Below are 22,924 nucleotides of genomic sequence, written 5' to 3'. Positions count from 1 at the left end.
TACACACACAATATAGAAACCTTCTCCGTCGTAGAGCAGACGGGTCGTACACATGTAAGGTGAGGATGTAGATTTTAAATTTCCCAGTGTCAGCTCATCCCCACCTCCTGCTGAATAAAGTGAAATGGGTTCTAATCCACTTTAAGTATGCCAGGTACAGTCAAGCATGGCCTCTGCTTCTAATGGGATTAAGTAAGGGGAAACCATGTGGTGGGTCACATCTTCCTGCAGGCAGGGGGCTCCAGCAGGAATGAGACTGACAATATTCACCTCATTAATATCTCAACAGAGTGTGAGAGGTTAAAAACAAGTCAAGTTTAAAAGTGGCTAAGGAGGCAAATATTCATCAATTAATTTCACTGCAGTCAGTGGTCAACCTGGCTCATACTTTCTAATGACGCTGAAAATTAATGTTGAACCGAGAAAATTACCATGTGCACATAATTCAGAATTTATTCAGGGCAGCACTTTAATTGGATACACACAAAGTGCTGCTCTGCTCATGAGGAGATTTGCAGGATAGAAACTGATGTGTTCAAACCAGAATCTGTATTATGAAATGCAATCAAGCTTTTCTTTTTCAATATTTAATGTTTTGGCACAAAGAACTTGTGTAATCTACTGGACAGCTGCCTGTGGTCTTCACGGTCCCCGACACTGATAATGTGTCATTAACAAGCACTGCCGGCTCCATAACTCTGTACCCTGGGCCCCGTTGCTCCCCAGATATGCATGTTGCACATTATGTGTGTGCTGACCTGATGCACCCATCTGCTAAAGGATCATTTGCAATGTGTAAAATGGCCACAAATATAACTATCATCTTCAAAACATTACTCTGCAGCATTTCAATTACAATTAAAGGTCCAATCAGAAATATCGGGACGAGATTAATACCATATTCACACATATTTGGGAAAATCAATCAACTAATCAATCAATCGATCAATAACATTTTAATTGTGTAGCCTATAGTCACAAATCACAATTTTCCCCATGGTGCAACATCCTCTGCCCTTAACCCTCAACATGAAAGAGGAAAAACTACCCCCTTACATCTAAGCAATCTAGTTGTAATAGTAATCCATGATCAGCTGCCTCCAAGACCACAACAACAATCACGGTAACAATCATACTCATAATCCATGTCCCCCAGTGTGGCTGCAGTCGCAATCCTGTTCAGGTGGTTATAAAAAGAAGCAACCCTTCATCAAACATTGATATCGAATAAAAAATGTATCTGTGCATGAAAAGACCTGCCAATCATTTGGGAGCGATGGCAGGAGCTAATTGTCCCCCCCCCCCCCCCAGGAGACACTGACACACTGCATCACAAGTATCCAGCGCTGCAAGAGTATGCTTCACTGTAATCAGATGTATTCCTCTGATATTTTACAAATGATGACAAAGCAGCTTATTCCTCACAAGAGTAAAATCTTAGCACAGGTGTCGCAGTACTCGTGGAAACTGGTCAATGAGACATTATCATGCAAATGTGTTTATAGCGGGCCATGTCACATGTGTGCTCGGTTGTGATTATCCAGACACGTGCATACCCAGGGGCATTTTGTGCGATAATTAGATTTGTCCTGGTGGTTTGGAGGATGCAGCTTCCAGAGCCTGTGGCCAGTTAAATCATTTCACAGTGTTTCCAAAGCATTAATGACTCTTTCTACATGGTCTGCATAGCATCACCAGATGATTTGGTAGCGAGGTTTCCCCTGAAGAGGAGGATGAGACCACAGTTGTTTGGCATTTATCACAGAAATGTCACAAGGAACAACACGTCTGCGTAATAGGCCGCTGTGTGTTATCATCTTCTATTTTTCATGAAAATCATTACATTACAGTTTTTTCTCAGTTATCTGGTCCTCTTTGCTCGGTGACGCACCTAAGGCAAGAAAATCAAAGTGTGTCAGATGTCAATTAAATTGTAAATGTCAAGGCCTATCAGACAGCTCTATTTCAATTTATTGTTGTGGGTCTGATGGACTGAATGAATTCAGCCCAAGATAATATTATGGAGCTCTATCTATTGCTTTTTTCGTGAATTAAGTCTTTATTTTGAAACAGTTCAGTCAGGTGTGTGTGCGTGTGTGTGTGCGTGCGTGCGTGAGCATGTTTGACATTCACTTGCTGCATTCTAAGTTATTAAATCACATAATTCATGGCCTGCCGTTTGAATTCCCAGACCTGCATTGAATGACAAAAAAACTGAGCTGTTTCAAAACACCATGATACACAAACTACTGTAGGACAAATATCATGTAGAAACACAAACATTCACTGTGCATATTATGTAGAATCCACTTTTTATTATCTCATGAAAGGTCTGCTTTATATCAGAGCATTACAGCGTGAGAGAGACCAGCCACTGCTCTTCCAGCACTCGGCCGGGACATTCACATGGGTTTGGAAAATGGGAATGTTTAATGACTGGATGATCAGCCAGGCAGTGATTATATGCTTATATTAGCAAGATGACATGATCCATGAACGCCTCAGGTTTCAGGAATGATGTCACAGATTAAACCTCCTTATGGGTCTGTTTCAGTGTGGATTTTTCAAATGTTCCTTACAGAGCAGAGTTGTGTTACTGATTCTGTGTGTTTAAGGATTATCTTCAGTACATTGTGTGTTTTATGATATTTCGTTGGACTGAACCTGTCATCAAGTTTCTTTTTTCACAGTTTTTTTCAGTGATTCTTTCCGCACATAGAGAAAACTCTGTCACGCTACAGACAACATTAAATACATGTTTGGTCAGGGACGTGCTGATGGATTCTTTAGTTGAGATGACTCCTGTCTCTAGGAGAACAAAGAGGGAGGGTAAAATCATGTCATTATATAATATATATATATATATATATATATATATATATATATATATATATATATATATATATATATATATATATATAAAAATTAAAATGCAGATATTTTTCATATCAAATGTAACTTCTGGAAACAAGATGACTTTTATTTCACACCTATGCTCACTTACATTACATCAGTGCTCTTTACTTATTTTTCACTATCTGGTTGACTAAAATGTCCGTATATCACAGTATCGTACTGGAAGCTATTTGCCTCGAATACTTCTAGATTTAATTAGACTGCGTGAACACAACTATCCAGAGATCGGAAAGAACGGAGAGAACAAGTTCATTTCATTTTTCACTTCATTTTTAGGTTAAAAAAAAACTTGATAAATTTAAGTAAATACACCTGAGTTTTAAGTTAAATTAAAACAAATATAAATCAAACATAACATAAGACTAATAGTTATATAGTAATCAGTTGCCTGAATTTTTTTTTAAGTAAGCTCAACTTGTCAAACTCTACAGTGCACTAAAGAGCCTGTACCCTCTGTGTTTGTGCAGTGGAGATTTTCAAGTTTCCACATCACACTAATCTAAGTTGCACGTCTTCCAAACTGCAGCAAACTGTTGTGATGTCACCGCATCATCTTGCACGGACACATCATAAACGGAGATTTGAAGTGAGCACAGAGAAACTTTCCCCCATCAGCAGATGATAGTGAAAACAGCCGTCTACTGACAAACCCCGCGTGCATTCATCACACTGCAGAGTCAAGGTCAAGCATCCCGGGGAGATAACGTTAAGCAAAAAGCATTTAGGAGTTGGAGAGAGCATTAAAAACAAAGGACTACCTCCTCCTCGGCTTCTGATTAACTGAGTTGCATCTCATGAATCTCACTCCTTTGACAATGTAAGACCCAAAATTCTTTCTTTCTACCTTTTGCCTTTGTCCTTCTAGGGCTGTTTCCTGGGGGGAAAAGGTTTTCGAGTGTTGCTCAACTTTCAAGAGGCAATAACTCAAGCTGCACGTTCACAGTTTCCGGTTGAAGAAAGTAATCAACAGACCTCTGCTCCAGAAGTTATGCAGAGTCATGAGCCAGAGAAGCTTCTGCAGAGCAATATGTCACCAAAAGGGAGGCAGCTAGAACTTTGTTCAACTTTTCTTCAGTTGGATTTAGTGTAACTGTGAACTGTAATTAGTTCCAGATGATGAGAGGAGGCTGCTGCAGACAGTGAGAAAATCTGTAATGTGCATCTCGAGCATATTCCAACAAACGCATCAGAAATGTAGCAGATTCATCATCTGGGTTCTGGGTTTGTACCCTCGTGGTTGAATGCACTTATTGTAAGTCGACCTTGGATAAAAGCGTCAGCTAAATGAAATGTAATGTAATGTAACCATCTATCTTATGCCTCTGATGCCGTCGGACGCAAAATGGGCCGGAACCAGCCTCTAGCAGTGATATGTTCACCCTAAAAAAGTATCTGTATCAGGGCAAAACAGTGAATTTCAATCCCGGGATATAACATCAGGATAAATCTGAGGTCCGTATATTTGTCTAAAACATGTGCACTGTAACATACATGGTGTTGGAGGACTGCTCTGTGCTTTTCCTTATCAGTGTTATGCTGTTATCTATTCTGCTGCATATCTCTGCCTAATGAGGCCCTGAGCAGGTGAGTCATCCAGCTCTGTATGCAGGGATGGACCAGTCTGAGATCTTGACAATCGCTGTAGCTGTGGGAAATAAAAGCCAGAGTTGTGTCAGCCATTAAACAAAGGTCTTAGTTTTGGCCTTGAAGCTGTTCCTGGCCTGGATCGCTCAGTGATTAACCCTTTTTTTTTCATGTGTGATAGGTGTTTTTCTCCCACATTGTTAAAATTCTCTTGCAGTTTCATTTTGCAGGAGCAAAAAGGCAACAGTCTCAAGCTAGCTGTTTTCAGACATGCGCTGAACTCCAGTTATTCTGGAGTAAAAGTTTCAGACAGGCAGTAAGTGAGAATGCAAACGTCAATTGTTCTGGACATTCTCCGGAGTTTTTCCCGTCAGCCCCCTGGTATGAACTCTGGAAAATGTCCAATTAAGCCGATGTGAGATTAGAGCAGGATCATGTTCGGAGAATTCACAGCGAGCGAGAGGGCGTGTTGATGTTTCCAACATGTGACAAATATCTGAACGCAAAAGAAAAGAAGACGATGTCATCTTGGACAACAAGATTCAAGAGCTTTTAATGATAAGGGTTGGTGCTGGTAATGTTGAGCTGTAAACAAAAACATTTGATTTCCACGGCAAAGTGTTTATACATCATGTGCTGCCTCCTGCATCCTCTGCAGGCAGCATTTTCCTGTTGTAGTGAATCAGAGAATCTCCTGCTGTTCTGTTCTTATGTGAAAGACAAAACTGGATAATGTCGGTCCTGACACACTTGTCCGGACATATCCTCGATCTCACATCCCGAAACACATTCAGAGATACAATTCAAGTATTTCGTTTATTCCTTTCAGGCACATTCAAGCATTTTAGTATTAATGTCTTTAACGTTTACCTCCTTATATTGTTTGGTGTCCCCTTTGAAATATTAGCAGTAATTTACTTACATTACTCACATCTGATGTGAAATGTTATCCGTAGTTTAGTTAAATTGAATCCGAGCCCCTCACCTTAAACGAGGTGATTATAATTGAACTGAAGGAGATATTCTTATTAGAGATTCTCTATGTGTCTGAGGTCAATACAATCATTGAGCTATGGGTGAAGGGGCAATTAATTTCAAATTGTTAATAAGAAGAGATAGGATATATTTACTCCAGCTCAAGCAACTGTGCTCATCATATTAGCTTCATCAGTAAAAGTAATTCATGTACATTTTCAATGCCACATCAAATATAACATGATATAGATACAATGTAACAGGACTTATTTCACTTTATATTTAAAATATATCCATCTTCAAAATATATGCAATATGAGGGGCTGTCCTTTTTATGATGGGTTTTTGGTGTTTTCGGCTACTGCTCATGGTTCCTTCTAGATGATCACAAACACGGTGAGTTTGTATCTTAAAAAAACATAATTGTGACCTTTTGAGGTGGGATTGTGTGAGCTGGGATTGGCTGGATGGAATAGATAGATAGATAGATAGATAGATAGATAGATGGCATTGATCTTGTGTGTTCACATATGGCTTTTTGTGTGATCATTTGCAAGAACACGGGGAATAAGCCTTCTGAACTATTCCGTGTCTTTGTGTTAAATTTACACCCAAAGACACAGGCACGGCTATAAATGTCCCTGGAGGTGTTACCCTTCGGTTTAACCTTGAAAGTGACAATTATACAGGGCTCATTCCATTCCTGCTTGATAAAGCACGTCACTACGTGTGCCTATATATTATGTGCCTGCACGCAGCCTTAGATCCTCAGGTGGAGCCCTGCTTGCTTTTGCAAAGTGGAGGTTGAACACTGACGGTGACCGTGCTGTTGCCATCAGGGCTTTGGAACCGGCCTACCTGAGGAGATAAGGCTCGCAGAGTCAGTGACTTCTTTTAAATCACTTCTTAAAAACTCCTTTTTATAGACTTGCTTTCATGTGATACTGTGTTTTTACTGTGATTTTATCATTTTCTTTTCACCTTTTATTTTACTTGTTCACTTGTTTTTATTGTCATTTGACTGCCTTTACGTTTTGAAGTTTAAAACAAAAAGTAGCAATATACAGCTGCCGATAAAATATTCTGATCTGGCTGTACGGTCAGAAACTTTAATGAAAATGCAACAAAGTAAAATTATTGATCGCCCTCCAGCATAAAGCATTAAGTGTTTTAGAGAACTCTGCTGCCCTCTGATCGGTGTCTGACACAGTGAGACAGACAAAGTATGAAAAATGAAAGAAAGGTTTCCTGGCGGCAACAACTTGATCTGGTCTGGGCTTTCTCTGAACTGGAAAGCCTCCGGTTCAGTCCCTGCAAAGTCTCTGCGTCTTGCAAAAAGTATCCTTGAGCAAGGCATCAATCCCCTACCTCCCTGTGAGGCTTTGGGGATACGTGTTTAGCCTCAATGAAGAAAGAAAGGAAATCTTCAAGTGAAGCCGTGTTGCAGTAAAACGTCTCATTGTAAGAAACGCAGGTGACAAATGTGAACAACAGAGATGGACTTATTTCTGGGGATATCTGAGTTTCTTTATTCTGAGGCAGTAGCTTGGTGATGCAAACCTACACATCAACACAACAATCTCGTGAAATTATTTCTTCTAAATTTGGTCAAGTTCCCAGATGATTAGAGCGAGGAACAGCTCATTGTCTTGCCTCTGCTTTTGTATTTTTGTGTTTTAGTTATTTTGTTTGTCTGTTTGCTGGTTACAAAACTCAATTTTATTTGAGGTTATTTGATTAAAATGTCCTCCTGCAAAGATCTAGACCCTGTTTTTGACTATACTGATCAAAATGATAAAATATTGTAATTATTCTGCCATCACACAATGTGTTTTAGATTCAGCTGCAGGTTATAATGTATAAATGTGCACTCTCATTAATGGTCACTGCACAGCCTGATTTTGTGCCTTATACGGGGACACTAGAATAAATGAAACATGACTTGCATTTGTTTACATTGTTTTATTCTAATTATGAAAATTAATGATCTACGACTCATCCCTGGTGCTTGTCGGATTTGAGTCGAAGACTGGTTGAAGGTAGCCGCAGGAAGTTATGATAATTTTATTTTCCGTGACTCTCACAAAGAAATGATTCATTATTAAAGTGCTTGTTCTCATTTGTGTGTTAATTATAATGGCGGATAAGGCAAAGTAGGCCACTGGAGAGAGCTTGTGCAACGTATTTGTCAAACCAGGTGAAGCATCTGTTCTTCATCGATGAAGTGTCATTCTGGAGAGGCATGAAACCAATCTTCATGCCAGCGGAAGTAACTGTAGATGTATTTGTTGGTTGATATAAACTTAAAGGATTAAGTATAAAATGTGGAGGTAAAGAAAACCAGCACAGAGAATGATCCTCCTCCTTCAGGGTCTGGGTTCAGTTCAGGCCAGGAGGCGGGGTCTTTTCACTCGGTGGGCAGCCTCCTCTCTTGCATCTGGAGCATGACCCCTGTGGGGGGGCAGCCCTGTATCAAACAAAACAAAACACCTCCCACCTCCACAGCACTGTCTGCCATCATCCCCGATGGATGGAGCCAATCTCCACCACCCGCCAACCCAAACTATAACCATATAGTTTGGGTTACTAACACCCGTATAGAAACTTTTCCCCTCTTCCCTCTCTCTCTCTCTCTCTCTCTCTCTCTCTTCTTATGTCCTGGGAGAGGGATCCCTCACTTATGACTCACCCTAGTGGAGGGTTAAGGACAGAGGGTGCCACACCTTGCACAGATAATTTAGCCCAAAGAGGCAAATTGAGATTTGTGAATATGGGCTATTCTAAGGAAAGGGTTTTTTTTATTTGATTCTCTGTATTTCCATCCCCCCTTCCAGTGAGAGTTATATTTCTGTAACAACAAAAAAGCTGTCAGTTACCTGCAGTGTATTTGTATATAGGTTATGTCTTACTCAAATGTTCCATTGAATATAATGTTTTGACATTTTCTCCTGTAAATTGTTACTGAATTATTTTAGACATCATAATGCAACATTGTCAGATCCAGAGTTCATTTTAGGTTTATGGCTCAGAGCTTTCAGCCTGAACACACGACACTATAGAATGACTCTCGCAGTAGATAATTGCTTGTTAGTAACTGGTGCATATTCCTGTCTAATGAAAACAGTGAACACAGTTGATTGTTTGGCATGTTTGTGTTGAACTGAAGTTCCTCAGGTGGAACAAATTGGATTTTGTTTATGCTCCGTCAGTGTGAGCTGCTGCTGCTGCTGTTACACTCTGACCGATGGACTAAAACGCCCATTTCAAAGTGAGATGTAATTATGTGATTCATGCAGAAGTGTGTTCTCTGTGTGGCGATGTTCTGCACCACATAACATCCAACGTTCAACATTCAAAGCTCCTTCTCATCTCGTACTTTCTCTGCTGCAGTTTCTCCATCATGTGGCCACAGGATGAACTACACACTCTGTCTCACTGGGGCTACATATTCCATCTTAATTTTCCCCCATGATTTCGTCCTTCATTTGTATCTTGTCCTTTTCAATCAAAGTCAAGAAGTTATTATTTGTCAATCATTCACATCTTGTCCTGTACTTATTTCTGTGCTCAACTATTATTTATTCAAAGTCTTCTTTTAGTTTTAATCTGCTTTTATATTTTATTTAACACCTGTGGAAGTGTGCATAGTCTGTTTATATTGACTTGTGTCTCTTTTGTATTTTTGTCCTATTTAGTCTTTTGTAAATTACTTTTGAATTACGTTGTTGTTGAAAAGTGCCAAACAAACCAATTTGTCTCAAATTGCCTTGCCCCATTATGTCTGCAGGCAAAATATAATTTGCTTTAATTCAGTTCGGAGATGGCAATTTTCAGAGTTTCTATAGAGAAGTACAGCTGTGTAAAAATACTCATTTACATAAATATTGAATCTTCAGAAAAAAGGTAAAAGAACAGAAGAAATGTTCTAGCCAAAAGTGAAACAACTTGTTATGCGGACAAATGGCCCATAGATTGTACATTTGTTGTGATATTGGTTTGTTGTTAATGAGCTTGTTTCGTCACTGGGTATTTTGACAGTGTATATATTACAAGATGACGTATGTGTGTTTTGTATGAAAACTCTTGACCAGCAGAGTAACAGGTAAAAGCTCTCTGACACATAATAAGTAATAAGTACATTTCACTCAGTGAAATCACTCAAATGTCTACAATACTTCAGTATGTGCACTTAGTTTCAGTCAATCTTCATCCAAACGCATCTTTTTTTCTTTGTTGGCAGCTGTGGCCCAGGAGGTTGTGAGGCTAGGCCACTAACCAGAAAGTCGGTGGTTTGATCCCCAGTTCCTCCAGTCTGCATTCTGAAGTGTCCTCACACTGCTGTGCCAACCATGTCTGAGTGGTGTGTAATAAAAAGTAACGCCAGATTTAATTTAGCCTATTTTTGCATATAGAAGTGTTGTATAAATTGCTTTGAGTGGTTGATAAGACTCTATATAAAAGCTCTCTATAAATAAATATTCCTTTCAGTTTTTCCTATATTAAAAGTTCACGTTTTCTCAACTCGATTTCAGCCTTCTGAAGAAATAAGCCAGTCATCATTTCCAGGTCACAGAGCAATAATGTTTTTATTTGGACGCAGGGGGGGAGATCAACATCCAGTCAGTGGTATGGTGTACATTACATCACAGGGTTTCAACCAACCACACACTCATCAACAAACAGAATCACTAGACAAACAGGTAAAGAGAAGGTAAACAGTGGGACAGTGACTCACTCCGACCCCCCACGACACGACGGGCCTCAGTCTCCTCCCTCTCTGCCATCTTCTTTTTCTTTCTTTTTTTTTTACAATATCAACCTGAAGTCTTCCCATGTCCGCAGACCAACAGTGTTACCCAGCATACATTCCAGGAAAGAAAAAAAAGGTCTGTGTAACGTCACATGTAGGGGAAGCCATGAGCGCACCAAGTGCTTTACATCCTCCACACACATCGAGGATCCACATCAGTCCGGCTGTTGCCAACAATATATACGGCAATGGTTTTTTTTTCGTTGGAAGGGAAGGATATCAATGACAAAGAGTTACGGCTCAACCACAGCACAGGCAGTTCACAGGGGAAACAAAAAAAGGATTCTGAGATGATTCCACTGAACATTCCCAGTAGATGTGAGTGCACAGTAGTTTTTACAGCTCCTGCTCTCCAGGGGTTCACCCAAACACACACGAGCAGTTCATGAAAACTGTTGTGTTGTGTAAAACTCACAAGGCGAATATCTTTACACAACGCACTCATTGTGGGGGTTTGACGAGTTAGTAGCTATACAAAGCAATGATACAAAAAAAAAAAAAGAAGCAACATCAGTTCATTATCAACATGACAAACTAATAGACGACATATTATAGTTAAAAAAAAGTAAATAGAAAAGTCCAATAAAAACTGATGCTGTGCACACAAGGCACTCAAATTTCCTGCTCCACTTCCTCCGCTCCTCTATAAATAAAAAAGAAACAGTCTAGTTAAATACAATGATGTTAATTTCATTCATGAAATCGTGTGCTTTCTTCATATTTAAATAAACATATCATTTTTTTTTTATATTCAGAGATTTTCCCAGAGGTGCAAAAACTGTAACCAGGACAGAAACAAACTGAGCTACGTGGATGAACCAGTCGTTTGTAATATCGGCTCCAGGTCACACTGCTTCGTCAAGAGAAGGAACCAGCAGGAACCAGCAGAGGGCGTGGCTGCGCTGTGTGACTTTAAATGCTGTTTTGCCTTTTCCTCTCTGTCTGTGATCAAGAATCCTCAAATAAAAGCAAATAATACATGGACCACAAGCAAATATTTTCAGTTTGCAGCCTGTGCCTCAGCGACACTGCAGCTTGTACTGAACGCCTGCAGAGTTCACAGTGGAATCAGCGCCTGGTTTACATGCTAACATCTAAGATTCCTTTTGCTCAGTCAAGCAGGGTTAGTTCTCTTCCATTTCTACTTCAGCAACTGCTACAAGCGGCTTTATTTAATCATTTCCGGCCCTGATAAATGTTAAGGCCTGTTGCTTTAAAAAAGTCCAATACTAAAATTATTTTGTGCATTTCTTCTTTTTTTTTTTTTTTACCAAGGCAAGGCACCACATACAGCCATTGTTTTAGCTGCAGCATAATGAGTCAGGCATTACAGCGCAGGGCATGCAGAACAGAGCAGGCTGCCTGGGATGCAGATAACAAGGTCTCTGGACTGGAGCTGTCAGGCTGACGAGAGCTGCTGTGGATACAAACACCGAAATGCCTCTTGTTTAGTTTTTCCCTCCAACGAGACGACAGTCAGAGCGTAACTGCATCTATCAAGGGAGATAAGGAGAAGGCAGGAAAGAGGGGGAACAGATTTGATAAGAGAACGTCACCGCATGGACTCTCACGTCCCTCTGGGTGAGCACTGCATCTTCAGCTTGAAAGAGGAACTGTGGTTTTACTGTAATGACTCTTACGCAATAGCAAAATCGCCCAAATGAGTCCGCAGAAGGGAACAGATCTGATTTGATCCACTGTGTGAAAATGGAGGGGACATTTATTCAGCCTTTGTGGTCAGTTTAACAGCAATCAAATTTCTCTACAGTACAATTACCAAACGCACTCTACACCCACAGCACAAGGTAGATGATTTGAACTATATTTTACACCGCCAAAGAATGTGTTTGTAGTTTACTGGAGATGATAATAAGGTGAATAATGTATTTTTTTATTTTTTTTACAAGTGCCATTCACATCAACCCTTTGCCTTTTTTTTTTGTCTTGGCCTGTACAGTTTAACACTTAAAAAAGTACTAGCTCTATGTTATGTACAAGTTTACCACAGGAAATCCTACATTAGTTGATGCATTAGTTTTCTGCATTTCATAAACAGGACATAGAAATTAAACATGGACACAGCAACGTCATGTGACATCTTACTTTGTGAAGATTCGGATTAGTAAGGTCTGAGAATTGAGATGCTTTTATCCGTAGCAATGAACAGGATGACTATTTAGAAGAATAACACTGGAAGGCCCTGAAGTACTTAGACCCCTTTTACACCAAAATAAGCAGGTGTTTGCATTTTTTTTTTAAAAACACAGTTAAATCCACTCGTTGCCAATACAGGAGCTTCTCTTCCTGTTTTTTTCCCCCTGGTGCGTCATGTTCTTCTGAGAACCTCTCTCACGCCACAGTCTTGCTAAATTAGCACTTTCACCAGCATTTTTTGTTTCCATCGGTGGAGCTGATAAAAACATGTCTACTGCAGAGTCACTTGACCCCGAAGTGAATTCTTACTGTAACCATTCCCATTGCAGACAAAACCAGATATTAGCAGGTGTTAAAGTGGGTTTTTGACCACCAGGGGAAAAGGGCCTTTACTTTACCATGCATTTGAACATCTGGTATATTTTTAACAATTGAGAATAAGGTTCCATCCATCCATCTATGATCAAAACTGCTTATTCTTTAAGGGTTGCGGGGGGGGGGGGGGGGGGGGGGAGGGGGGGGCTGGAGCTGACATTAAGCAAGATACCGTTGAGAGGTCGTCAACCCTATTGTCAGGTTTCAAACTAATATTTCATTCTTACTACGGCCACATAAAAGAATTGTCCTCTCAGTGATGCACGTCTCCTTGAGTTTCCCTTATTTTCTTCAAACCCTGCATGCAGACGTATATAATGTCACTGTGTTGTTACTTTGCCGCACATCCACTGAAGTATAGTACAAACAGAAATCATGGCAGATTCAAGTAAGTTTGTATGTACAGACTTAAGGCCTATGGACCTCAGTGATAAACAAACGTGGAGTTTTAGCCTGGATGTGGACACAAACGTCAGCTGGACAGTGGTGCTGAGTAGAAACTGATACCAAATTTTACACAAGCATTGCTTCACTTGCATTCAATGTATCTCTGAAACGAGAACACGGCCACAGACTTTTGTTGGGATTGAGGTAAAACTGAAACACTGAGATTTCGTATACACATCTACTGTAGTTAAATCAAGTTTCAAAGAGGGCTGAGCTTCACGCTACCACACCACTGCAGTTTCTTCAACCGCTTTATCACCATGGTAACATCTCGCAGGCTTGCTTCGGGAGCTTCCTGAATAAATGAATTAAGTCAGGCGGAAAACTGAGAGGAAAATATCTTTATCTGCTTTTCCAATATCAGCACTGACTTCCATGAGCTCCCTTAGTTGGAAAGCTGTACAACCTTCCCACCAGATTCCACCTTTGCTACATGGTACCTGATTTATCCCCAGCGTCACCGGACGTGTTCATGTTAGAACCGGCAGCTGTATTGTTACTTGGAAACATTTTCTCAGTGGGAGTCACGGCGGGGCTGCCGACTCCCGAAGAGCTGGAGCTGCTCGAGCGGTGCTGCGTTGGAGGAGGGCGCACCGGCCTCATGGGCGGCGGGCGGAGCTGAGCCCCGGCCAGGCGGGCGGACAGGGACGGTTTGAAGGTGCTCATCATCTCAGAGGTGGAGCTGCTGCTGCGCCGCATGGCCGCGTCCGGATCGCGGATCATGATCGTGTGCAGCGGGCTGCCGGGCTCAGAGCTGACCGGGTTCTTCATGGGCTCCAGGGTGTCCAAGACCACGTCAGGAGCCTGTTTCACTGTGTTCTGTCGCTCCAGCTCACGCAGCTCATGGAGCGCTGTAGTCATAGTCTTCTCTATGTCCTTGTAGAGAGATGAAGATGAGAATATTACAACAGCAACAGGGATATGAGACATACAGCGTTTAAATACGATACTTTAAAGGTGAAGTCAAGTTAAAGAGCAAACTGAACATTTTGTTTGTTCGTGTTTGGAACTAATGGCGGCCGTCAATCGCTGATGAGGCGTTGATATGTAGCTCCAGGCCTCCATGTCCTTGAGATGTTTCTATTGCTCAGCTGCAGTCTGGCCCTGACATTTACCGCAGGTCCCAGCTGCTGTTCTCAGACTGACAGCTACAGCAGGGGGCCCGGCTCTGTTCTCAGAAACCTGCGCAATCTGCATATATGCTATAAATGGCTGAAACTTTATACAGCGACTGGCAAGGACAACATCAACTCAACAAAGAGAAATATATTAACAAATAATACCAAAAGAGACAAATTATTTTCCTTGATATCACAGTTCTTTTCCCATCTGTTTTGCCACTAACATAAAACATCCCCGACATAATCGTAGAACTTATTATTATAGAATTATTTCATATTTATACTTCAGGGCACAACATCTGTACATCTTTATTGTATGAAGCAGAACATCCCAGTGAATTTCCGATTATGAAAGGCCATGACAAAAATAGTGAAAAGATGAAAAATATGGACAAAACCTTACCTCAGCAAGAGCCTCGGCCTCCAGCGATTTGTGGTCCCCGAGGCTGCTGTGACGAGTGGCCCCTGGCCCTGGTCTCAGCGGGTGGCCCTCAGGATAAGCCTTCCTGTCCGGGTAGTTGATGCTGCCCACGCTGCCAAAGGTACCGATGCGCCTCTTTTCTGGGCTCTCCATACGACCCTTGCTAATAGACACCTTGTGGGGGCTGCTGGGACAGGCTGCAGCTCGCGGCGGAGTGTCAGTCACTCTGGTGGGACTGTGGGTTTCTGTACCGCTCCGGTGCCGCGGGACTGCAGCTCCATCGGACCGTAACCTAACCCTATGTGAAGAGATGATTTCCTTGTCAAACAGGAAATAACATCAATGGTACAAACTTTATAACCTCCAACCCCGATTTCATTCCTGTCCGTTTGTTTTTAACCAAGATTATGCAAAAACAGCTAGAAGGATTTCCATGAAACTTAGTGGAAGGATGTGACATGGGTCAGGGAAATTATTACATTACATTTTAGTTCGGATCTGTATCAGGGGGCAGATGCAGGATTTTTTAGGGGACTGATATTCATGAGTGTGTGCATCTTCTGAGTGCTATTCCAGCTGTTAAATGCCATCTACCTCCCCATGACTCCTCCGAAGTTGTAGTCAGGTGATTGTTCACATGGCGATGGGACCTCATTTTTAGATGAGCTCTTATCGTCCACTAATGGTCCACTGCTCGCTTCACTATCTGCTTTCTGGCTGAGGTTATCTGAGAAAGCATCATCACTGAAAGGGAAGAGGAAGACAGTGAACATTCGTGACGTACATGTACACCTACTGTGTTTTCATTCAATTCTGTGATCTAATACTGAGACTTATTAGAGCTGTAGCACAGTGCGTTTAATACGAGTTAATTCACTTGAGTTAAGTAACTACTCACTTAAAGGAGATTGCATTAGGATCCAGAAAGTCATTAACAACAATAACACCTACTCAACTACATGCTGCTGTTACTCACAGGTCTTGTACGACAATGTACTGATGTGGGATGAGACCATCGACACCATTATGACGACCCTCCCACCAGTCTTCTGAGGCTCTGTGATACAGGAGAAGGGAGGCTCCCTTCTTGAAGGACAGCTCCCTGGGAGTGCGGCCCACGTAGTCAAACTTGGCAATGGCTTCAATCTGTTCAACCTCTAAAAGACAGAGATAGACACAAAAAAAAATCTGTTATAAGATTAATTAACTACAACATGGCTGTGGTCATATTGAAGGTTATAATCGAGTACACAGAGTAATAAAACAGACAATAGTGAAACCTTAAGAGAACATTTGAATGTTATTACTGTGATCTCAGACACTATGTTATGTTCAAAAGGTGAAACGTCTTTGTAAATCTCTCAGTACGAAGCTGAAATACAGACTTTGGGCTGGGCAGTAAAATATTATCAATAATTATATCACAGTAAAATGTTCATCCATAGCAAAACAACAAAGGTGCAATGTGTATCATGCATTGTGTAACTGATCTACCTCAGATTTGTAAAATGTGTTGTTGTTTATCAAGTGTTTATCATTCTCTGCTCATCAAGAAGAGCAAAAGATTCACTGTGGAGCGAAAATTAAGAAATAATGATGATCCTGATAATCACAATTATCGTTGTAATTATCAATATAGACACATTTTTAAAATGTTTTAATTTAAACATAACTTTTGGCCATATAATCCAGCCCCTACATCTAATTATTTTATTTGAACTCAAACAATGATAGAGTGATTATTACAAGTCGTCTTTTTTATGGAAAAAAATCCTTTTAGAATAAAATAAGTTTGATTAATAAAGCAGTTTTTCCCTTGAAGTAAAAAAGGAAGTTGACTGTATTGAGTAACTAGCAGGAGTCAGTCATGGTAACAACAGCTTCAAGCAGCTCTCAGCAAGAAAAGTCCCATTCAAAGAGAAACCCTGTCAATACTGTTTTGAAAGCACACCAGAGGGGAGCGAGGGTGTTAAAGAAAAACAGTTCTTGTTTGAGACAAGAAGGTTGAAAAGCTCAACTTTGCTTTCAATTATAAAGTTATGAAAAAGAAAACGTTACCGTCATCAGAGCTTCGGCTGATTCGCTCCTAATTTACAAACATGAACTTGTTATTCTGCCATGAAAGCTGAAACATGGCCAGAGGACACGGAGTGAACCGACTTCAGAAAGTACAGAGCAACACCCGAGTTTATAATGTCACATCAGACTCTCAGAAGTGAGGCCAGAAAGAGCAGAACCTGCAGCAGGCAATCAGCCTTTGTTCTCTTTTTCCAAGTAAGGCCAAGCAAAGAGGGTCAGGCTCATTACAGAGACAGCCGACGGCACAGATGAAGCTGTGAGATAGGTTTACCCCAGTCTGACCCAACAACCTCCTCACTTCATTGTCCCGCCTGTTAACTCTTCACGGGCGATATTATTCTAAGTATTACCCGTGTTTTTAGCATTCGTGCCAGGCCCGGTTATCTATTCAAAGCTCAGGGAAGAAGCAGGGAAACACTGCACAAAAGAGAAAGTCCCAGGAGAACCGCTGACTAACGTTGAACAAAGAGAACAGAGGAGGGAGAGAGGGAGAGAGAGAGAGAGAGAGAGAGAGAGAGAGAGAGAGAGAGAGAGAGAGAGAGAGAGAGAGAGGGATGGATCAAAGAGGGGGTGCATGCCAACACTGTTTACTCAACCCAGCCTTTCAGATCGTACGCTGTGGCAGCACCAACCTCGCTCACCTCTCAGTCAAAGGCTCTTAATAAAAACGATCTGTCTTGTTGTCACGTTTTTTTTTTCATCCACAAAAGACGTTTCGTGTTCATTAAAAACTAATTGACAGGATGTGAGATGCTTTGATATGCTCAAACGACGAGGCACCGGGATGTATCAAAACGTTCAAATTTGCATCTTTATAAATAGATCTTCTGTTTACAAACGCAGAAGGAAAAGTTGCAAGGAGTGTGTCTGTATTTGCCGGAGAAAACAGTGGGAACTTCCACTCCGGTCTCTGATCTTGGCGACAGAGCGACACAGACAAGACCCAAAGTTCCCATGGTTACTGACATTACATGTAGTCAATCAGAAAACAAAGGCCTGCAAGCCATGCTAGCAGCTCTGTTTGACATGTGTGCGCTAACATGCTCATTATCTATCCTGCTTAACGTTTAAAGGGGGGCTGGAGCCAATTCCTGTTCACACTGGATAAGAGGCAACAGTCCAAACCACTGTACCCCCGTGCCTCTTTAGCAGGTACAGTATAACGACATTGTTGTTCAGTGTGTAAGCGTCGTTATTTTAGAATTTGAGAAATAAAAATGAAAAAAGTGACCCCAGGATGGCGCTAGAGGTAAAGTCAGGGGATGACAAAGGAGAGGGATTCATCCTTTAGAGACTCTGAATAACAAATTCCATGGCAATTACTTGATTTGTTGATGGACCAAAGAGGTGGGCGAAGCCACAGGCCAGCACTGCCGTCAGTGTGGATAAAAAACCCTTCATAAAAAAATTTTAATAGACGAAAAATGACTACTGAGATTTACAGACCTTCATCACTGGTGTGTGGTTCGGTTCCATTATCAGCCTCGTCGATAGTCCCTGGTTCACTGTGAGGGCTGTCACTGCAGGAGAGCAGAAGAAATGAGAAGGGACTGGATATAGAAAACAGAGCATGAGGCATATTTGGTTTATGACTAAAACAAATGTTGGGAAGGTGATTGGCTGATAAAAGGTCAAAGGTCAATCGTAATCTCTATACAAGTCAGAGTTGTAAATTAAGTCTTGACATAACTGTCCTTTACCACCCGGTCGAGCCAATACCTACCAGTACTCCTCCCCCCCGGACATGCACTTCTCATACACCGGACCGTCCAGCTCACGTAGACTGGGAAAGATGACTTCATTGTGGATGATGATGGTCTTGATGACCTCGTTCACATGTGCCTGGCACAATACAGGATCCTGGCCATCTGGGATGGGCATCAGGGTTGGACCAAAGCAGATAGCCAGGTTGTATGCATCCATCATGTTCTCGTCACTGTACTGGGAGAGACTGAGGAACGGGACAAGATGTTTTTAGGTGTATTAAAAGACATTTGATCAGTTAAGGAGGGCTAAGGCTACAATCCTGTGTTGACTGCAGTTTTTAAAACGTTTATATCCATTCTATAACGTCTGGAAACCAGCTGCTATACAATACAGACATGTCTTTCCGTATTATCAACAAGCTGAGGCTGAGCAGTTGAGCCACAGCTGGAACAGCTTTAACAATGTAGGGAGGTAAAGGAGAGCAGAGAGTGGAATCTAGGGGATGAAATCAAACCCAGTAAAATGAGCATTGATAGTGTCCATAATCAAAAGACAGCTACACTCTATCAGTGAGGCATGAGTTTCTGAGACTGAATATGCTCTAAGACTTTATAGACAGGTAAAGCAATAAATAATAGGATTTGGATCTTTTCTTTCCACCTATTATATGTGATAGTCAATATATTCAAAATACATTTTCCCTAATAATAAAAACTGTATATAACATCTCTGGTGCAGGGGCCGATCTAGGGGCGGGGCCAGGGGGGCCCAGCTGAAATCCTGCCCTGTCAGTAGTCTTTAAAAAAAAGTCACATACTAACAAACCGACAATAAATATGACAATTGGTTAAGAATTCATTTTTGAAGTACACAATGTGCTTGAACAAGGAGCAATTTTCAACATATGTTCAGTGATGTGTGGCTTCGCTCAAAGCTATAGAGCTAACAGTAAACAAGGAACGATCTAAAAGTGCACCTTACTGAATCAGGAGTGGTGCATGGACGTTGGACATATAATCGGCCCCTCTCTAAAAAATTGTGGCCCCCTTTAAGGCCCCGAACTTGAGCCGCCTCAGCTCTGGTTATAATGACCTCATGTCTCTATACTGTTCTGTGTATGACGAGAGGTGCAGCACTCAGAACTCACTGATTGAGAAAAGCAAACAGGTATCTCATGACGATGATGATGGTGCGAGGAAGAGTCACAACAATCTGCTGGATGTGGTGCGCTCGCTCGGCTCCGGACTCCAGCTCTGAAACACAGAGGACAGAGGTTAGTTTTCTGTACTTTCTGTATGTGGACACCGAGGCTAAAAAAAACAAGTCTCCACTAAAACAAGAGAATGAATCCCACTCTAGCACGGATGATTGATCAAATTGAAGCTATGGTGCTGAAGCAAAAATCAGTCGAGACTCTGAAAGCTGTCACTTGACACTTTAACAGATGCCCCTTCCTGCCTTTCATTAGACCCCGACAGCGAGCAGAGACATCAAACTATCAGAATGGTTGGGGAAATAATTCTGTGCAGCTGCTCGTTCATTACAAACTGATGTGGCCTACACTCTCCTCTGCCTACTGGCTTTCTGTTAAATATCAGGCAGGTCCAGATTGCTTCCATGTGCTGCACTGCACGCCTTTCACTTCCAAGTTTATTAGAAATTGCAAGGTGTGTTTTCTCTTTTTCTGTTTGACCAGTGCTTGCTCTGAATGTTTTCTGTTGTGCGTGACTCACTGATGGTCGAGATGAAGTCGAGGAAGCGCTCCTTTGGGAAGATCGGGTTCTCCAGGCCTCGGAAGTACAGCTTCAGCACTCCTGCCGCTGAGTTAATATCGTGCTCATTCTGGTCGTCGACCAAGGGATCTTCACCTGATTCCAGAAAAACATATGTGCTCTCAGTCGTGGTATTTAATCAGCTGATTGTGTCAAGTGTTTTTGATGTGTTTGTGACATGAAAACAATGAACACAAAGCGATCTGTCTTTCCTCACCTCTCTCAAATGAGTTTTTAATATCATTGACCTCCACCTGTGATCCCGGCACACGGAATATGCCCTGCTGCTGCAAGCCTGCAAGAAACACGACCCAGAACACACAGATTCAGAGTTACGCTACAGCTGCCATTATCTCCGAACCCCAGTGCCAGGTTCCTGAAAGCCCATTGGAAACACATAACACAGAGCAGGAAATGTAATCTAGTCATAAAGGCAGATGCGTATTTTTCCAGGAGAGGGCCCCTCAGCGAGGCTGCGGCATATGTTTTCAGTTAGAGGGCTCCTAATCAGTTTTCTGGAGTTTCATTAGGTCCAGATCCAGGGGAAGCCTGCAGGCTACGGCAATGAGCCGGAGACAGATGTGAAGGTAGACAGGGAGGAGTTACAGGGGCGGAGGGGCTGGTTGAACGGAGTAACCAACGACCAAGACGACTTTCAAAATTCTCCCTGTGTGATCTATTGTTATGAGCTTGTCAAATCACTGGCAGGCAGCTGAGCTCCGCAGAGACTGAGGTGCAGAGCAGAGAGGTCAGCCTCCATACCAGCGGCTATTTGCAGAAATAGATAACCTCGGCCTATAGCTGCTGTCACTTCTTATGAGGCTGGAGGGATTTCATAGTTAGCAGTAGTCACAACAACAGGACGTGAGACTCACCGTATAAATTGATGTATCGGATACAGCTCTCAACAACCAGTGGAATAGGTTGACCTGAATCCTGAAATTAAAATAATGTGGAGAAATATAAAAGTGAAGACAAAACAAATTGTAGGAAAAAAGTTGCACAGAGCTACTAAGTAATATTCAGTATTGTATGTTACTTTCATACTGCGATTCCTTACCTCCGCCAAGGAGGTTATGTTTTTACCCCTGTACTTTTGTTTGTTTTTAAGCAAGGTTATGCAAAAAGTACAGATCAGATTACCAGGAAACTTGGTGGAAGGAAGCGGTATGGGTCGGGGAAGAACCCATACAATTTTGGTGTAGATCCGGATCAGGGGGCTGATCCAGGATATCTTTTTTCACATTTGGGGAAGTGATATTGATAAGTGCGCAATTTTGTACAGTCTGATTGAAACTAAGGGGACTGTAGGGCCTTGGCGGAGGTATGTGCTCCACTGAGGGTGATTCTAGTTATACAATGAGAAATGGAACATACAGTTTTGCCTTTGGAATATGTCTGAATAACAAATCTCCTGTTGTACCAAAAGACACATGATAGAAGCTGTCTAATACTTCATTCCACTACAAAAATATCTCTAATAAATACAATATTTTTCTATACAAATCTCACAGGGATCATAAACAAGAGAAAACAATAACATATATGCAACTGTTATTGACAACCTAAAGCTATAGATACAGAATATCTATATCCTATATATTAGGATATAGATATAGAATACAGACAGAAATGTAGCAGCGTGCAAGTGAAGCTGAAGCAGTGATTAGTAAATTACTGCTACTAGTTCAACTGTGTTAATTCGCCGTGTGTCCTGACCTACATACTCTAACGACAGAGGTACCTGAATACGGGTACGAGCATTCCTTCTTCCTCTGGGACAGAAAGCAGCAAAGCACAGAGATGCAGAGGAAGAGAGGGCAGAGAGGCACAGAGTTAGAGAAGCTCAGATGACAAAGGACACCTCTGGAGGTTAGAGAAAACCGAGCACAGGGGCTGGTTACAGGAAAAGCTACAGAGATGCAATATAGGATCGGGTGCATTGAGGGACAAAGCAGGCCCACTGCTGTCTCCTGCCTCTCAGTCATTTTAAAACTGACTGGATTTAGAAATTATTCTGAGAGGGAAGTGAAGAGACAACCGACTGCTGCTCTGTCTGTCAGCACCAGCAGAACCGCAGAAGGGAGGAGAAGAATTAGAGGTTAAACAGAAGCGTTATATCATGATCAAGGGCAGCTGGAAAAGGGAGGAACAAAAGGCCAAAATTAGGAAGAGAACGAGAGCAAAGGCTCCGGCTGCCTTCCCCTCCTGCTCCGCAGGGGCCCGGGCATTAATACACCAGCATCAGAGGGTACCTTGATGAAGGTCTCCATATTGCCGTTAAACAACTTATGGTTATACTCAGAGCGTGGCCTAGGCTTCCGCATTTTCTGTGGTTTAGGGGGAAGGGTGGGGGGCCTGGGAAAACAAAAAACACCATTCTGTGAACCTGTGGAACCAAATGTGCTTCTAAAGCAGGTGTGAAAAACATTCAATAAAACAGAGCAGTGAACTAATCTTCAGGCTGAGTAATGAAATGGAAAAAGTCCAATCTTAATTTAAAAGTTGAGGAAAAACCCCAAGTAAGACATTTCATTAAAAAGGTCCTTTATCACAACAGCAG

General features: G+C 41.7%; 2 protein-coding genes across 5 annotated transcripts in view; one reads left to right on the top strand and one right to left on the bottom strand.

The window, feature by feature from the left end:
• LOC117761837 (olfactory receptor class A-like protein 4) overlaps positions 1 to 22,924 on the top strand; it is a 946,130-nt gene that overhangs the window by 313,269 nt on the left and 609,937 nt on the right. The window lies entirely within an intron of this gene.
• Positions 12,757 to 22,924, bottom strand: part of srgap3 (SLIT-ROBO Rho GTPase activating protein 3) — a 59,009-nt gene continuing 48,841 nt past the window's right edge. Inside the window, exons 12-22 of one of the 4 annotated variants that reach the window (XM_034586002.1) lie at positions 22,617 to 22,719; positions 21,237 to 21,297; positions 20,579 to 20,656; positions 20,323 to 20,457; positions 19,737 to 19,842; positions 18,606 to 18,833; positions 18,329 to 18,402; positions 15,780 to 15,960; positions 15,398 to 15,547; positions 14,786 to 15,101; positions 12,757 to 14,137 (exon numbers count right to left, since the gene is read on the bottom strand). In XM_034586002.1, coding sequence (XP_034441893.1) covers positions 13,691 to 14,137; positions 14,786 to 15,101; positions 15,398 to 15,547; positions 15,780 to 15,960; positions 18,329 to 18,402; positions 18,606 to 18,833; positions 19,737 to 19,842; positions 20,323 to 20,457; positions 20,579 to 20,656; positions 21,237 to 21,297; positions 22,617 to 22,719 — 1,879 coding nt within the window. In that variant the 3' untranslated portion in view covers positions 12,757 to 13,690. Of the gene's footprint in view, positions 14,138 to 14,785; positions 15,102 to 15,397; positions 15,548 to 15,779; positions 15,961 to 18,328; positions 18,403 to 18,431; positions 18,450 to 18,494; positions 18,834 to 19,736; positions 19,843 to 20,322; positions 20,458 to 20,578; positions 20,657 to 21,236; positions 21,298 to 22,105; positions 22,137 to 22,616; positions 22,720 to 22,924 lie in introns of those variants that run through there. The other 3 variants (XM_034586004.1, XM_034586003.1, XR_004613886.1) reach the window with 3 other exon arrangements.

The sequence above is a fragment of the Hippoglossus hippoglossus genome, chromosome 5, assembly GCF_009819705.1.
Source record: "Hippoglossus hippoglossus isolate fHipHip1 chromosome 5, fHipHip1.pri, whole genome shotgun sequence".
NCBI classification, from domain to species: Eukaryota; Metazoa; Chordata; class Actinopteri; order Pleuronectiformes; family Pleuronectidae; genus Hippoglossus; species Hippoglossus hippoglossus.
This window is presented reverse-complemented; position numbering and strand designations above follow the sequence as displayed.